The sequence below is a fragment of the Amblyomma americanum genome, chromosome 4 (genome assembly GCF_052857255.1).
Source record: "Amblyomma americanum isolate KBUSLIRL-KWMA chromosome 4, ASM5285725v1, whole genome shotgun sequence".
Lineage (NCBI taxonomy): Eukaryota > Metazoa > Arthropoda > Arachnida > Ixodida > Ixodidae > Amblyomma > Amblyomma americanum.
The window spans coordinates 75,767,587-75,786,078 of NC_135500.1; the positions used below are offsets into that span (position 1 = coordinate 75,767,587).

Consider the following 18,492-nt stretch of genomic DNA (forward strand, 5'->3'; position numbering starts at 1 on the left):
GGAACCTTGCGATGAGGAGCCGATATCTGAATTTGAAGTGCTGTATCTACGTCAAGGCCAGAGCGTGTCGCTTTGTCAACATTTGCTTGAGGCAGCATTCTTCGACTATTCCAGTGTCACATATACATTTTACACGGTGCCAAGAAATCTCATTCTCATCTTCACAGGCTACAAAGTGGCGTGTTTTAAAATGATGGTATTCTCACAGTAGTTTGTGAGGATAACGCCTTTTTTCCGTTGTCCACTTCTGAATATCAAGCATAAACACACGTGGCATATATATGTCGGTCTACTTTAATGATATCCCTGTACAAGCACTCCCTTTCATTCTTCATTCGCTCCGTCGTGTTGGCCGCTTTATGCCTTGTAGGCGCGGGCGGCGTAGAATCCGGCGGCCTTCTCGGCGTCAGCGTCTCCCAGGATGGGCGTGTCCTTGTCCTGGAACAGGTGGTCGTTGAGGTAGAAGAAGTCCTTGGCGTTGGCGCAGGGCACGGCCTCGTCGGAGAAGGCGCACGTGAAGGAGGCCTGGTTGAAGATGGTCTGGTTGCCGCAGGCGAAGGCGTGGTGCTCGAACTCCACGTTGCCGTCTTCCTTGGCCACTCCGCGGCACACGTGGAACACGCGGCAGTCGGTCTCCTGGTCGGCGTAGTAGCCGTCCCTCTGGCACTGGAAAGACGAGCTGAGGGCGCGGCCGAGCAGAAGCTCCACTCCGTCCGGGAGGGCGACCGCCTGGCGGCGAGCCTGCGCATGTGGCGACGGTGCACGCGATTGAAGTTCGGTCCCGCGCTGTACTATCGTGGACTAAAGTGTGATGCCTGTTCACGAAAAAAACAGGTTGTCTGCTTTCCTTCGCTATAGAGTACTCTATAGTATTCGTTCCAGTGGAACCAACATCTATGTCCCCGCATTCTGCCAGGCTTTCCACTGAAGGGGTTCGCTGACCACGCAGAAACGCACAAATATTTTTTTCGTCTCTGAAGTGAACTCTCGTCCGTAACGGCACTTCTCGTCTACTGAAAGGGCGAGAAAGGCACTTACCCGTTGCATCAAACTGTACCGTCTATCTCAACGCCTCTGACTTTTCACCATAGTTGTTTGCGCACGCGCGCGTCTAGTACATTGTCGAAAATCCCCTGCATGACAGTGCACCAGGCCCACCTAGGTTATGTGATTATGCAGGGCGTGCCTTCAGGAGGCGACCTAGATGATATTCTGATGAAATAGCACGTGCACAAGAAAGTTTTGACGTCTAACATATAGGGCAGCTTTGGGACGCCGCTAACAACAATCGCTATTATGAAAAAGCGAGGTACGTACCCGTGGAGCGGCAGCGACCACGGCGGCTGGAAAAGGAGTGAAAAATTGACGTTTATTCCCAATGCTCAATCGCGATCACACAGACACGAACGAAAAAATATGAGCACGAATTTCCGTGTTGAGCTATACATACAAAATTTAAAAATGATGCTATATATGATAGGAATTCATTTCTGAAAAGATATACTGACGTAGTGATGATATAATTACTGAGGATATGATTTTATATTACTGAGGATATAAGGACATAATGAAGACATAATTTTTTTACATGCGCTCATGAAACACACAAATCTGCCCGGTGCCAAGCTCTCTTCGCGGTATTTTTTTTATTGCAGTGCATAAAAAATATCCCAACAGAGTGCGAAACAATGGCCGCCTTTAAGTCCATCATAGATTTTCACTCGTTCCCATCTTAAGTTACGCTTCTGTATAATGACTATGCCGCTTGTTTAATAGCACAGTACGCACGATACAAGCCTATATTAAATATTTCGGTCCGTTTTCTAAAGGAACTTAACTTTCTCACAGCGTTGCACCGAAATCTAATAAAGCTGGTTTCCGATATTCTTTAAACGAATGAGCTCTGCAGGCCCGCTGACAGGATATTCTCTACAATGCGTAGAGCTCAAAGTGAATCGCCGTAGCGACCGGTGCGGTAACGGTACTTTCTGTAATGCATAAAAATTCAACATCTCCACCTGATCAATTCATTTTCCTTTTTTTAGTGACGTAATGGCCTGCATGTCGCAACTCCTGCTATTTTTGAGTATTAAGATGCAGTGACGACATAGTTTACGCACTGACGCACAATGCTTTAGGACATTACTGTGCTGTGCGTCGGCGGTAGTTTCCTTTTGATAACAGAGAGGAGCTTCTGCGCTTTGCATAAATGCGGCAAAATACAACTGCGTATTGGCTGGCTGACGCAATATATCTATGCTCTTCAGAGGCAGTAAAAAATGTCTGCAACGTGCGTTCAGTCTTCAGCGTGGTTAAGCGAGGAAGTAAAATGGCACACCAGCAACTCTGGGCATCTGGTCATTCCAGTAGTCTGGCGCCGTTTGGTAGCCACCTCTGCGCGACTGTATCAAGTTGCGCCTTTGATAGCAAATAGCTCATGAATTTCCCTGTTTACTGGCGTCTGTTATCGCGGTAATGTCAGCGCGCTCTCTGAAACGTAAATGATGTTGAGTGCTCATCACTGATGCGAGAAATGCTTTTTTCACTGCTGCGTAGGAGTGTAGCACACTGTATTTCCTTTTCAGGGTTAGCTGATTTGTCAGTCTTGCTTTAGCTTCGTGTGAAGAAAGAAAATCCCTTTCCAACTAAAGTCTTACTAAAATTGGGTCACAGTGGCTTGCGCCAGAGCCACAAAGAAGCAAGAATTATGACTTGTTCTTAACTGCTGCGCTAATCTCTTACGGCAGTGCGCTGTCAGCAGAACCTCATGGGTAAGTTGTTATGTAATTTTGAAGGCTCCTCACTTGAGCAGTCGTCACGTTACCAGTTGTGTGTGAACGAGTCGGTCATGCAGCATTGCTGATAATAGGAACCGTTATGAACGCATTTTGCGGCACCTCATCTGAAACATTTCGTTGGGAAATTTTGTGAGCTGCGTTTTTAATTGTTCAAACACATTCGCAATTCATGCACAAGTTTTTCCATTAAGCAGCGAAAGTTATCTCAATATGAAATAATTGCAGTACTGTGAAAGCCACCGAAATGGTGTCTCGTCTCAACTTGGCGTTTTTCTGCGCGGAAAAATGTTACGTGTTTACCTATGTCATTAATTTTTGAATTTTACTAGACTGCTAGCGGCTTCATGCTTTTACCTCCATAATATTTTCCCTTCACTGTGACCATTTAACCAAGCTTGACGTGGTCATGCGCGAAGTTTAATATAACCCTCAACTTTATATTCAATGAACTAGCTCAGAGTAGAGCCACTTCCCTTCATCTGCAAAACCTGTTACTGATATCACTGCATTCGAGATAACCACCGACAATAAATTATGCAGTGTAGAATCGCTTATATGTTTTACGTTTCTGATTTCAATGCAAACATCTTCGCTTGGGAATGCCTTTGTCTTTACACAAAGTCAGAAAAAAATGCCGGTGACCGGCGTACTTACCAAGAAGGAGGAAAGCGACAGCCTTCATGATGACTGGTTCACTGGAACAGGTAAATACAACACTGGTGGTTTGGGGCAGTCGGTCTCCCGGTCTAATGTGCATGCACTTTGCATTTGGCTGGTGTAGTTGTCCAGGCGTGCGGCAGCGATTTTCGTTGCCCCAGTCCCTGTGCGTCGTGGCGCACCGATGGGCCACCCTTAAAACTTTATACGGTGCGGCGTGACTCCCCCCCCCGTGAGCTTCCGGCGAGGCCAACTTACTGGGACCGAGCATAGGCGGCAATAGCAACTTGACATCGGTCGTTTTTGCAGTCTCTTTGATAAAACCTGATCGGTACCACGGCTTCATTGCTCCTCTCAGTATTCCTGACGCACAGCATGAATACACGACGTGACCCACTGGTGATCCACGACGCTCCGGACGTTTTAAAATTGAACGAGGGGCATACAAGTTCTTCGAAAAAAGACAAAAGAGAAGCTGGAGAATCGCGTGACTGCATTCACCCGGTAATGCAGTAAAAGCGGATGGAGTTAGGCAAGCAGAACGGCGTATGCCAGAATGCTATGTGACCGGCGTATACTATTAGGTTCTTATCCGGAATGACTTGTAAGTGCCTTTTCCGTCCATTTCATATCTTTAAAAGCCATGGGACTCCTGCATCCATTGGAAAGCTGGCGAGATTTCTGGCGGTCACCATCACGAACATCAACCATGCTACCCCTACTGCCGAGCACAGAGCATTATTACCCCTGATACTCTTATCCTGCACCAGCCTGTTGATACATACCTCCTAATGTCATGCATTCTGTGTGTATTTCAAAGGCTTCGTTCCTATAACTAGCATTGTTCAATTGCTCCATACAATAAAGTTAATTATTTCACTCTATAGCAGTGTCAGCAGAACTATTCACTGTTGATTGGTAAATTTTAGCTAAAGATATGCTGCATTTTCAGCATTCTTGGGAAAGTAGAAGTAATTCATTGGCATTGCTTGTTCTCGAGTAGCAGCAAAAATCCTCACGTCTAATAGCTAAAAATCCCCCCTTGAAAATTACCAGCAGATAATTCCTCAAAACGCAGCGGGAAAATACAGATGCACGCACTTTCCGACTAAGCCAATGAAGTATTACTCTGTACCACTCGTTCAATGCGATTTAAAAAGCACCACCTACCAACCGAGGTCGCCTATATGTCCGTTGATAAGATCTGCAGATTCAGGACTTCATGAAATCTCCAGGCAAGGCTAAAATGGGGAAAGCTAACTCCCAAGGCACCCACTGGTGATTCTTAAGGCTCTCATTTGTTTCCAGCGGAAACAATCACACTCGGTCAAACAGCTCAGCGTTAATCTGTGATATCGAGTTCATGGTTATAGCACTAAGAAATTTGTAATTTCATGTATCGGCGAAATTTAAGCATTTTATGTGCCTGAAATGATAGAAATGCTGCGATCATATAAAAAAGAAAGCCTTTCGCGATTTATGACATATGCAGAGTTCCGCAAAGTGGTAAAAAAAAAATGTTGCAAGCGCACAGGTGAAGTAACTGACCATTAGGAATCTTCCACAAAAAGCAGCGCTAAATTTAAAATTTTTGCTGCTAAAAGAAAAATTCAGATACTCCCGTCACCGGCACACGGAACACGTATATTTAGCAATAAATTGCCGCGCTACATTCTGCAACGTTTCAACAAGAAACCAGCGCTCGGAGAAGGAATTAAAGGCATGCGGGCCAGTGTACATGTCTTTCTCGTAGGCCTCCCACACTCTGGAATTTTTGTTTGCTTGCGAAAGCCTTTATCTTTTGCCTGTTGTCACTTTCGTTAACCAGGCATCAAGCTAATGCCTAGCCAAGCGTACAGAACAGCTGACCGCCCTATATCTCATCCAAGTGAACCTTTGTTCGATGTGCAAGCAGACTCAATGTTAACGACCGGCCAACCGATGGGGCGGAAAATGCGACGTACAGAGTATGCAGAAAGACTGCCCTTTCGCGGGCTGGGCACTGCACCGCGCTGAAAAGTCGAACTCTAACTGAGTAGCCTGAGATCGACGAGATGAAAGCTCGCGATGACCGGAAAATGTGATTCGATCGCTGTTTTCGGGTTGGTACAGTGCAGTGGCTATCATTGCAACCAGAAACCAAACAGTTGCTGAGAATCGCCCTGCGTGAATTATGAGAAATAGCCACGGCTGAACACAGGACAAGAAATCAGTCTATAATCGGTAGCCATTAATTTCTTGAGCATTCAAATGCATGCGAAGGAACAAGAGATTTGCCACATCGGCACACAAAAAAGAAGATATTAGCTAGGAAAGACTGACAAGTATACTCCCACCACTCTCGGAGGTCCCCCCAAAGTCTCACTAACTACGCAGCCAGAAGCGACTAAAAGAGCCGAGCAATCACATCACCAACTCCTCGGTTATCCAAGCGTCGATTGTGTATTTAGCTTGATGGAACCTCCACTGTCTGTTTCTTTCTAAATGACCATCCTGAGCAGCTCGAGTTATCCCGAGCGCCTGGAACATGTTCGCAGCTAGGCTGACCCTAGCATTTCTTCTGATTGGACGACTCACCTGGTGAACTGGTGTCCGAACGAGCAAGCGACGCAGTCTTCAGTACATCCGGTGGTGCTTCTTATACCTGTCGCTATCTCCCTCTCTCTCCTTCGAGTGTCCGGTATCTTCTCAATGCTGCCATCCTCACGCACCTCTTCCAGCCGAGGCGACGAGATCCATACGCCACACATGCTAACGGGCCGCTGAAGGAAATAAGGGGGCCAAATGAGAGGCCGCAAGTCAGAGCCATTATGCGGGGAGGACAAATTCTTGCCGATAGAAAGCGATTTCGAAACGCGCCGCTTGTAAAAAAAACTCGCACGTAGCCGACAGGCGTATAGCGGACACGATCTTTTGTGGTCATTTGTAATTATCTCGCGGCCAGCCGCATTTCTAACTGCGCTAGCAGCTGCATTCTTTCCCTCTTCTGCCTTTGCGCATATAGTGGGATGTGTATTGATATCTTCGGCCAAACTGCTGCAGAACACGAAATACATGTATGTTTGAAAGTTCAGCCCGGCCTTTACGGGTAAAAAGAGGTAGCATTAATTTCTAGTGCTTCGTAACTTCTCACTTTTAACTGAGACATACCAGGAATTAAAAACACGTACATAACCACTTCACTGTAGAAGGTTGGTAGTGACGATTTTGTAGGTCTGCAGCGTAGTTTAACCCCCTCCCCCCCCCCCCCCTCCCACCCACCTCCCCGGCACCTGCAATTAAAAAGTTTCTTCGAAAGCTCAGTTAAAGGCCACGTTATGAGCAACAGTGCAACACTCAAGTTTTATCAGAAAAGTCGCCTTAGAAGGTTTGCAATATTTGTATGTCTTCTGAAACCACACAATACACTCGCACTAAACGTTACCGCTTCTCAGAAGTGCCCACTCAGGTTTTCTTTACGTTTAAAACAACTTAGCACAATAAAACTACAGAGCGACGGCTGACAACCATGTAACAACACGAGGCGCTTCTACAAACTGATTTATTAGGGCCACATACAGTGCTTGCACATATAGCGAAAGTTCTTGCATACGCTGCGAAGGTCAATAACTAACAAAAGCCAGAAATGTATTACTCAGTTGCATTATCAGCAAGAAGCACTCAAGGCAAGCAACTCTGCCCAATAATGGTTTATCGAAGGGTCGCCTCATTCAGAGTGCTTTGCAACTATTGGTATCAAAGCTCTCAGTCCTGTATTTGATAAACATAATACGGTTAAGATAGAAGAGAAGCGATAATATGGGGACATTCTTAATGCAGAAACTTTAAGTGTGCGCAAGTTTTGAAAAATGTTTCTAAAAGTTGGCTCCACCGCAGTTGGAATAAAAGGTATGGTTATAAAATTTGGAAGGAACCTTAAAGAGAAACGCAGTTTGGCATTAGAGCTATAGCATAAATTTTTCTCTAGTACTTTTATTTTTGTTTCCGTTGTTATCTACTAATGTACATTTTCTTAAAATTTACTAATTGCAGAGTCTTGAAATTTGCTACCCGAGTAGCAACTAATGCTTTACACAACTGGCACCAAAATTATGCACTTCGAATAAAAACCAGATTTATTATGTTTTTTTTCTCGGTACAATAAAATTGCCACACATAAGCGTTATCTTTTGCCAGAAAAATACAAAGAAACTTGGATATTCATTTGGTAAAAATTTAAAATTGTTTTTTTTTTTGCGCAGCGTGCTGGCGGTCCAAAAAGGACTGGTCCAGCAAGCGTATGAGGTAGCAAGATTCAGTGGGGCCCTGGAATAAGGGCACCACCCCTGGAAGACTCGGAACTTCAACATGAAGACACCCGGGTCCCGCTGAATCGACCAATTTTTGGCGCCAATAAAGTTTTTTCTTCTTCTTCTTGTGAAAGGAAATGGCGCAGTAATTGTCACACATATCGGTGGACACCTGAACCACGTCTTAAAGGAAGGGACAAAGGAGGGAGTGAAACTAGTAGCAGTAAGTGGTTTTAATACAATAATAATAAAAAGAAAGGAAAACATTTTTGCTAGCACCTGAGCTGGGGCAGCGGAAATAAGGGATAGCAGGCAGAATGGAGAAATGAAATGAAAGGTGGGTGGACAGGAAGAGAGGATAGGGGGAGAGGTAATATACACGCAAAATATTTACACAATAATAAATGTGTACAGGTTGTGCGCGTGATTAGTTCATGATGGAGCAATAAAAACACACGCGCACAGCACTATGTTGACTGCAATTGGAGTGGGGCGTCCAGTTGTAAAATCTTCCAAGGTAGCACTCGCGGAGCGTTCGGGAGCTAAAGAAGAAAGGAAGAAGGAGGTGCCGCAGTGGAGGTCTTCGGAATAATTTCGACCACCTGGGGATCTTTAACGTGCGCTAACATCGCACAGCACACGGGAGCCTTATGCGTTTCGCCTTCATCGAAACGCAACCGCCGCGGTCGGGGTCGTACGTAATGTCAGTTAAGAAGTCAAGTGCCAGCTCGGAAATAGCAGAGAGCTTCTCTTCTCATTCTCAGTGGTTCAGTTTTCGTTCCACGCGGCGAAGTACCTCTGTGAAAACATCGCTTTGTCAAATTTTTCTACAATCGCGTATTCAAAGCTGGCAGAAGCATGAGAGTATGTGATCGTACTCTTTTGCACAATCCATATACAGGATGTTGCCTGAACCGCTCTAGCCGCCGCGGTGGCTGAGTGGTTATGGCGCTCGGCTGCTGGCCCCTAAAGATGCGGGCTTGATTCCGGCCGCGGCGGTCGAATTTCGATGGAGGCGAAATTCTAGAGGCCCGTGTGCTGTGCGATGTCAGTGCAAGTTAGAGAGCCCCAGGTGGTCGAAATTTCCGGTGCCCTTCACTACGGCGTCCCTCATAGCCTGAGTCGTTTTGGGACGTTAAACCCCCATAAACCAAACCAAGCCTGAACTGCTGTAGAAGAGCCCGTGAGCGTACCATTTCATTAGACAGAATAGCGCAACAGCACACAGAGACAAGCAAGAACGCGCACGAAAGATAACTTGGTGAACCACGAGGCGCTAAATATACAAGAAGTGGCGGTACATTGCGCAGGCGCAGAAGACGAACTAGTGATTACTTAGCGTAATTCTTTGCGAGGTTGCCGAAGAGATTTTTGCGATGCACTTGCCACTTAAGCTACCTGTGACATCTGCCTCACTGGTTTCGCAAGTAAGGTTACAAACTTTCGTATAGAAATGACACTGCATGCTTCATTAATAGGTTTGCACTTGAATATGCATTTTTTGCATTGCACATCAAGAAAACCACCACCGAGCCGAAACTGCCACTTCATTAGACAAAGCAGTTTTTTTCACGCATTATAATAACTAAGGCCGCGCGCAGAAATTTTAGGCGCAAATACTTGCGAATTATTTGCAAGCGCGCCGACTCATTGCTGAATGCAGATCGATGCGCCATTTAGGGTGAGCATGCGTTTCTGATCAACCATGATTATTATTTACATTTGGTACTATGCGCCAATTTCTGTGGTGAAAAATCCCTGCTGGCTTTTATTCGGCAGGATTTGTGGAATAGAAAATTGGGCATTTAGTTGTGAAATTATCGAAGCTGAAAAATAATACCACAAACCTAAAATGAAATGACAAAAGTAGACTATCTGGGGCCTGATGCTAGCAAGCGTTCCTTCTTTATGCTCCCGCAGGGAACACTCATGCTAGCAAGCTGACAGTGTTGAGGAATATGATTTACTGTTTTCACTATGCATCTAGCTTAGGATGTGAACAGTGATGATTTCATATGAATAAAAAAATGAGCCCAGGGTGCAACACACCCAAAAAAAGCTACAGTGTTGTCACATGCGTAATTGTCTATACACCATCTGAGAGACACAACGCACTGCAATCATTCTGGCGAACCATTTGCAGCGTACGCACTCTTACATCAAATCGACCACTGTACTCTGCATAAAAGCGGATAGTCTTTATGGAATAAACGATATCTCTACATAAACCAAGTTCACATGCATACATGCATAAAGGAGATGGAGCGTAATCTGGCTGAAAAAGGCACCGCCATTGCAGTATACACGCCCCTCCTAAGGTACTTTTCTTTTATTCTGCTGAAACTTTATTGCGCCGCTTAACCAGCTTATTATGCGCACCTACGTTCATCACCTAGCGATGTGCTGTCATGTCGCAGTCATGTTCGGTCACCATGCTGCGCTTTCGGTGCTGCTCGGATGCGTGTTCTTATGCCGTGGGCTCTCTTGAGGAGAGCGAATCTAGTTAATATATAATAACTTATGCGTCCCCAATAATACTTCTATGGGGGCTCAGGCCCTGTCGGCCGCCTCTTGAATTTGACGATAGTACGCCCGCCGCGGTGGCTCAGTGGTTAGGGCGCTCGACTACTGATCCGGAGTTCCCGGGTTCGAACCCGACCACGGCGGCTGCGTTTTTATGGAGGAAAAACGCTAAGGCGCCCGTGTGCTGTGCGATGTCAGTGCACGTCAAAGATCCCCAGGTGGTCGAAATTATGCCGGAGCCCTCCACTACGGCACCTATTCTTCCTTTCTTCTTTCACTCCTTCCTTTATCCCTTCCCTTACGGCGCGGTTCAGGTGTCCAAAGATATATGAGACAGATACTGCGCCATTTCCTTTCCCCAAAAAAACCACTTATTATCATAAGGCAAGTAGTATTGCAGTAAAGTTATTGATGTCCTGATCCACCCGTACCCACTTAAAAATAAAATGAAAATTGGCTTTTGAGGAAAGGAAATGGCGCCGCAATTGTCTCACATATCTCGGTGGACACCCCATCCGCGCCGTAAGGGAAGGGATAGCCGCTGCGGTGGCTCAGTGGTTATGGTGCTCGGCTGCTGACCAGAAAGACGCGGGATCGTTCCGGTGGCGGCGGTCGAATTTCGATGGAGGCGAAATTCTAGAGGCCCGTTTGTTGTGCGATGTCAGTGCACGCTAAGAACCCGATGTGGTCGAAATTTCCGGAGCCATTCACTACGGCGTCCCTCATAGGTTGAGTAGTTTCGGAAAACCCCCAGAAACCATAAACTGTAAAGGAAGGGATATAGGATGCTAAAAGAAGAAAAGAAGAAAGGTGCCGTAGTGGAGGGCTCCGGAATAATTTCGACAACTTGGGGATCTTTAACGTGCACTGACATCGCACAGCACACCGGCGCCTTTGCGTTCCGCCTCCATCGAAACGCGGCCGCCGCGGCCGGGTTCGAACCCGGGTACTCCGGCTCAGGTTCGAGAGAGAGAAACAACTTTATTGCCATAGATTGGCGGGATTTAGGGCAGGTGGGCTTGGTGTGGCCCCCAGGTGGGGGCGACTTCCTGGGCCCACGAAATGAGTGCCAGTTGGATGCTCTTGTCTGGCCTTTTGAGGAGTTCGTTCCATCCATCTTCGGAGGGAGCTGGCAGTAAGGTTCGAGGGGGCGGATTTCCCGCGCAACCCCAGAGGATGTGAGCCTGGGTGGCGATTTCTCCCTGGTAACAATTTTGGCAGACGGGGTCGTATTCCCCGTCTGTGATGAGTGAAAGTCTAGAATGGCTAAGGATAGAGTGTGTCTGCAACCTGCGGAGCAAGGTGGCCTGCGCTCGGTTCAAGTCGGGGTGTGGAGGCGGGAACTGGCGTCTCATCTCTCTGTAGAGGTTGGTAATTTCGGCAAAGGTCTGGGGAGCCTCGGCAAGAGCGTCTGGGTCCGTGGGGCCGGCCGCCCGGTTGGTTAGTCCTCGGGCTAGTCGGTCGACCCCTTCGTTTCCAGAGTTTCCCGCGTGGGCGGGTACCCAGACCAGGTTGATCTTATGGTCGGGAGTGCAGCCGCGAAGGATGCGTGCAGCGGGGTGGCAGATAAAACCTGCCGAGTAATTTTGTATTGCTCTTTTGGAGTCGCTGAGGACTGTGCGCGTACGTGGGTCAGCGATGGCCAGCGCGATGGCGGTTTCTTCTGCCGCTGTCGGAGAGTGAGCTACTACTGTGGCGGCGGTGACGAGAGTAGACTGTGGCGTGGCTGCACAAGCCACGTATGTGTTTGCACTTTGCCGTGCAGCATCTACGTATATTGCGTGTTCGTCGGCAAGGTATGTGGCATCTAGTGCTTGGGCTTTCAGCTGACGGCGCGTATCATGGCGGCCAGGTAGCATGTTTTTGGAGATTGGTTTTATAACTAGGCGGCTATAGACCCCTATCGGAATGGGCGTCGTGGGGTGGACGTCGCCTATGGGGTTGATGTTGAGACGGTCAAGTATGAGCCGCCCGTGTTTAGTGCGGGAGAGGCGGTGGATTTGGGCGGTCTTGTGTGCCTCTATGAGTTCTGTGAGCGTGTTGTAGATGCCGAGTTGGAGGAGGTGCTGTGTGCTGGCGTACTGAGGTAGCCCCAGTGCCGCTTTGTAAGCTGAACGTATAATGCTGTTCACAGCTTCCTCGTCCTTCCGGCGGAGGTGATAGTAGGGGTAGGAGTAGACTATCCTGCTAATGAGGAAAGCTTGCGTGAGCCGACAGAGGTCATCCTCCTTCATACCTCTGCGGCGGGTGCTGATGCGGCGGATAAGGCCGTTGATCTGGTTGGCTGTGGTGCGGAGGCGCTGAATGGCCTCCGAGTTTTGCGTGTTGTTCTGTATTAACATACCCAGAACGCGAATAGTGCGGACCGGAGGAATGGGATGTGTGTCGACTTGAAGCACAATAGGTTCTTGCGGGTCGGGGACAGGCAGGCGAGCTCGTCTGTCCCTGATGACTAGTAATTCGGACTTCGTGGAGGAGCATATGAGCCCGTTCGCCTGTACAAAGGAGTGTACTTTATCGATTGCTGTTTGGAGGGAGTTTTGGATTTCCCCGTCAGAGCCAGAGTTGGTCCACAGGGTAATGTCGTCGGCATATATTGAGTGTTTAATGTGAGGTATCTTTTCCAGGAGCAGAGGGAGGCCTCTCATTGTAGTGTTGAAAAGGAACGGAGATAGGACTGCTCCTTGTGGTGTTCCTCGGGTGCCTAGTGTGATCTTCTCACTGTGGAGGTCTGCAATATGAAGTTCTGCTGTACGGTTATGAAGAAAGTCGGCGATGTAGTTGTAAGTGCGAGTGCCTACATTCATTTGTGAGAGGTTTGCCAGGATGGAAGCATGTGACACGTTGTCGAAAGCCTTGCTGACATCTAGGCTTAGGATGGTTCGTGTAGCTCGGATGGGTCTCGGATCGAGGATGTCGTGTTGGATTTGCCACATAATGTCTTGAGTGGAGAGGCCGGTTCTGAAGCCGATCATAGTGGGGGGGAAAAGGTCCTCTTGGTCTACGTGAGTGTGGAGTCTATTGAGTATGACGTGTTCCATGACCTTTCCCAGGCAGGACGTGAGCGAGATGGGCCGAAGGTTGCCCAGCTCGAGTCGTTTGCCTGGCTTAGGTATGAAAATCACTTTGGCATGCTTCCAAGTGTCTGGAAGGCGACCCTCATGCCAATGTTGGTTGAAGAGGTCCGTGAGTGCTTCGACGGACTGATCTTCGAGGTTACGAAGCATCTTGTTGGTTATGTGGTCGTCGCCAGCGGCCGCGGTGGTTTTAATCTGGTTGAGGGCGGCGCGGACTTCTCCTGCCGTGATGTCGGCGTCCATGTTGGTGTTCTGAGCACCCGTGTATCCTGAAGGGATGGGAATTTCAGTGGAAGTATTGATGTATTTGTCTTTCAGGGTAGCGAGGAGTTCCTCATTTGTTCCCTGAAAAGCGTGTATGACACGGGTGAGGTTCTTGTGAGATGTGGATTTGGTGTGAGTTGGGTCCAGTAAATGTCTGAGCAAGAACCACGAGTTTTTGCATCCTAACTGGCCGTTAAGACGGTCGCAGGTTTGATGCCATTGCTCCTGACTCAGTTTGACGGAGTAAGCTTCGATCTCTCGCTCGAGGCGAACGAGACGGAGCTTGAGGGGTCGATTGTGCTTTTGGCGGAGCCAGCGAGCCCTAAGACTGCGCTGGGCCTCCCACATGTGTATTAGTTTGGCGTCGGGAGAGGGGCCATCCTCGTTCTGGGTAGTCGTGGAGGTGGCATTGGCGGTGTCTTCGAGAAGTGCGTTTGCCCATGCGTCCAGGTCGTCTATGGGGGCCGAAGTGCGTTTGGCGCGCACGTATCGGAAGGCGTCCCAGTTAGTGTGCCTGATTGTTCGGTTGGGGGCTTTGCTGTGTGTAGCCGTGAAGGTTGTGCTGAGAACATAATGGTCGCTACCTATGTTCATGCCGAGGTTTTCCCAGCGTGCGTCTGGGATGTTGCGGGCGAAAGTGAGATCGGGGCAGCTGTCCTGTGTGACACTGTTTCCAATGCGAGTAGGCCTGTTGGGGTCTAGGAGTAGTGTCAGGCCCAGTGTTTGGGCTGTCTCCCACACTTTGGCTCCCTTACGACCGCATGCTTTGCGGGGGTAGCCCCACTCGGTATGCGGCGCGTTGAAGTCACCTAAGATAAGTAGCATCCCTGTTTCTGCAGTCGCGCAGGCCTTACGAACCAGGGTTGCCACTCGTGTGCTTTTGTCGCTAGGGGGGCTGTAGACGTTAAGGATGTGGAGCGGGGCTTGTGAGCGACTGTTCGGTAGGACCTGTACGAAAGTGTGCGGAACCTCGGGGTAACTAAGGTCTATATGATTAGCTGCTAAATTTCGGTGGACCAGGATGGCGGTGTTGGGCCGTTGGTCTGGTGTCGTTTGTTGGTTATATGCGGCGTAGCTGGTAAGTTTCGTGTCCATGTATGTTTCCTGAAGTGCGATGATGTGGGGGGTGTGCGGCTGGGCCTGCAGGGTGTGCTCCAAGGCTCGCCGCTTCGCCTTGAAGCCCCTGCAGTTCCATTGCCAAACTGTGAAGGGGGAGCTAGCCATCGCGTTTCCCGCAGGGTTCGGGGCGCTGTGATAGCGCGACGGGTGATTTAAGAATGCCGCCTGCACGTGAGCGCGCGGCTGCACTCTCCGATGTGGCGACAATAATGGGTGCTGGGTAGTTAGGAGGGGTTGGCGACTGCAAGGGGGTTGCTGATGTCGGGGGATTCGTGAGGGTATCGAGCCTGGCATGAAGGGTTTGGATGTTGGCTGCCATTGTGGCGCAGCTTTCTACTAGACGGTCAATGGTGGGGGCGAGTCGAAGGAGGGCGCCCTCGAATTGGGCCATTCGCGCATCAGCTGCCTCTAATTTGGCATCTATGTCTGCTTGTGAGGAGGGGAGAGGTGCTTTACGCTTCGTGCGCTTAGGCTGCTCAGTGTCCATGCGTGGATCACCTACAGGGTCGGATGTGGGAGCGTGAGCCACCTGCTGTGGTTGCAATTTGGGGTTTGCCTGTGCTGATTCTAGGCTATGAATTTTAGCGTTTGCTTTGGCCAATTGTAGCTGTAGTTCCTTGACCATATCTGCCAGCTCCCTTACCTGTGAATCTGGTGGAGAAGCGGTGACTTGTGCAGGAGTCTTCCATCCAACTTGTTTGGCTGCTTTGGTCCCCGGCCGGGCTTGAGAGCTGGCCCGAGAGCTGGGTGAGGCGGATGTGGAACGGCTGCGAGTGCGGCTGGAAGGGCTGTCGCTGCCGTCGCTGCCAAGCGGGGGGAAGGAGCCGTCCCGCAGTAGGTTGTCGTCGCCGCGTTTGCGGTCTCGGGAGCGGGACTGGCGTCCGGGGTTTGCCAAGTTGGAGCCGGTATCGGTGTCAGTGACCGACGGGGAAGACTTGGGCCGAGTGGAGGACGTGAACCGGTATTTGCAGCTTCTGCTGCCTGTAGGGTGGGCACCTTTGCAGACGATGCATGAGGCTTGGCACGTGGGCGGTTGGCCAGCTGGAGGAGGGTCATGGGCTGCGCCACAGCGTCGGCAGGTCGGTTGTCGCGGGTGGGGGCACACATCCACCCTGTGGCCTAGCTTCCGGCAGTTGAAGCATGCCTCCGGACGGCGTTTGTAGGGGTACACCTCAAAAGTGAAGCCGAGATACCTCACGTAGCGGGGTAGCTTAGAATTGGCGATAGTCACCACGAAATGTCGTGTGCGGCCCATGCGGCGTGCGGCGACTACGGGGAGATCAGGGTTTCGAGCTTGGAGCTCAGCGAGGATCTCAGAGTCGGTCTCGTGACTGTAGGCTCTGTATATGATTCCTCGAACGGAGTCATCGGGGGCTGGGGCGTACGTGGCTACCCGGATGGCATTGGAGTCAATGGTTAACGTTTGTATTTTAGCATACAGGAACGCCCGTTCTTTTTCCGGTGTGCTGATGGTAACAGTGTTGTTTGTGGGGTGGATGCGGACTTGGTCGGCGGTGATTGCAAGGCGGCCGTCGATCTTGGCGGCGTTGTAGATGGCCATCGCCAATTTGGCCGGGCCGACTGCGTTGAGGTCGACGGTACCTTGCGGTCGGAAGACGATTTTGTAGTCCTCTGTAGGCAGGCGAGGAAGTGGTCGTTTTTTAGTCGGCGGTGGTGGACGGCCGCGGGGTCGTTGGTCTGACAGGACAGTGGTGGCTGCAGGCGTTTGGGTGTTGGCCGGCGGCGTTGCCGGTGGTGGCGGGCGTCTGTAGCGGCGTTGCATTTCGAGCGCCGTCCAAGTGCCATCGGCCAGCTCCGCGGCGGTAACATCCGTGCCGGTGACTGTATACTGCATCTTTAAATGCAGGGAAGCGCCGTCGAGGCGAAGCGGGCGTCGCCGCCGCAGGTGGGAGCAGAGCACGCACTAGGCGTGCTGAGCCGTTCGGCTCAGGTTCGAACCCGACCACGGCGGCCGCGTTTCGATGGAGGAGAAACGCAAAAAGAGCCCGCGTGCCAAATCGGTTTTGTAGCGATAGCTACATTACGCTGGCATTTAGAGTCTTCAGCATGGCAGCGCCGTGGCTGGTTACGCGATTGGTCAGGTTGTATGGAGCAGCTGCCGGCAGCGCGGCGCGATGGCAAAGCCGAGTGGGGGAGGGGGGAGTTGAGAGGGGGAGAGAAAGAATCCACGTCGAGGGACGAAGATAGAGGAACGCCCAGCGAAACGGAGCGGCGAAAAACTGACTTTGAGCAGTTCAGGTGTCCAACGATATATTAGACAGATACTGCGCCATTCCCTTTCCCCTAAAACCATTATTATTATTATTATTATTATTATTATTATTATTATTATTAGTAGTAGTAGTAGTAGTAGTAGTAGTAGTAGTAGTAGTAGTAGTAGTAGTATTGTATTATATTATTCGACTGCGCGAGTTCCACTCGGCCAGCTGTAGCCATTGCGTCACTCCAGGTTTAAGCTCAGCTAAACCACAGCCGTTTTTTTTTGCAAACCAGGGTCTGCAGCTGAAGTTAATCAAGATTTTAAAGATTATGGAGTACCTTGGCGTATTGAAATCTAGTGAGGGCTGTTCATGGGCTCGTGGCCTAGTTTGCAATCGTTCTCGAAAGTTAATTACGAGTAAGAATTAGCTGACTTTTTAACTGGGTTAAGAAGGGAGGTGCAAATTTAAAAGGTGTTGATATTCTTGCAAAACAACTGGCTGAAATGTTTAAACCAGGGTAACATTTATGTTAAGTACCATTTTACTACTCATTAAATATAGCTCGCAAAATTTCAAATGCTTCCACTTGACAGCAGTGCTGCCATCAGCGTCCCAGGACGCGTCACTGAGAACCAAATCTGTCTTTCTGTGGAGCGCTGTCCCCGGTGCGGCTTAAGGGGTATTCACACGGGGGATGGAATCCCTCCCGAACTGACGGCGGCTGCGTACACGTCACGCCTTCGAGTGTGTTCGCGGCGACGCAGTTTCCGGTTTTGGTCCGGCGGCCGCCGCCGACGGGGGAGGGGACCGTTCGCTCGGCCGCTACGTTCAGTCCCCGCGTCCCCGGGAGATTAGGCGGCACTTGGCAGGGCGCGCGTTGGGGTCGCTGTGAGTGGCGCTCCGCTGTCGACGGAGCTGTATTCTTGCCGTGGATTTTGCGCACGTTGGACGAAGAGGAATGCGTGCACTAATAAAAACATTTTTGAAGTCCAATATTTATGAACTGGTTAAAGCAAGATGCGTTTTGTGGCATACGTCGTCTTTGTGTTTGTCTGCATCTTCTCAGAGTTTCTTCTCTTCTATCTTTCACGCATCTCTTTGTTTTCGTCTAATTTTTCCCCCCTCGACTGTCGGCATTTTCCCTGCTCAGATCAGCACAGCCCCGCTCCTTGAGCATGGTAAACCCAGATGGCGGCTTTTGTTGTAAAAAAAAAAATAATAATCCGGTGTCTGATGCGTTCCAGCATCCACAAGAAAACTTCATGCGGCACACGAAGCAGTTTCTGGTATTCGTCCGGGTCATCTTCACGGAGCGTGTTATACAGACTGTGCTGCACACCAAGGGACTTTTCTTGCATCCATGGCTTCACCCAGCACCGCCGCTTTTTCTTGAAAAGATCGTCGTCATCCTCGGTTTCAAGTAGAGCCGCCAACAACACGTACTTGCGCCTTTTTGCGACGTCCATTTTCTGCTCTGGATCCTCTAGCGCCAGAAAGTTCGACGTGTATTCAGCTCCGGTGCTGGGAACTGTCTGTTTCCCTG

General features: G+C 49.6%; 1 protein-coding gene across 1 annotated transcript; it reads right to left on the reverse strand.

The window, feature by feature from the left end:
* Positions 1-289: 289 nt before the first annotated feature.
* On the reverse strand, positions 290-15,834 carry LOC144129579 (uncharacterized). The gene is made up of 5 exons (XM_077663714.1): positions 15,724-15,834; positions 6,033-6,217; positions 3,453-3,493; positions 1,318-1,343; positions 290-741 (listed from the first exon to the last, which is right to left on the reverse strand). The coding sequence occupies exons 1-5, from the start codon at positions 15,832-15,834 to the stop codon at positions 358-360; spliced, it is 747 nt and encodes a 248-aa protein (XP_077519840.1). The 3' UTR covers positions 290-357.
* Positions 15,835-18,492: the final 2,658 nt, after the last annotated feature.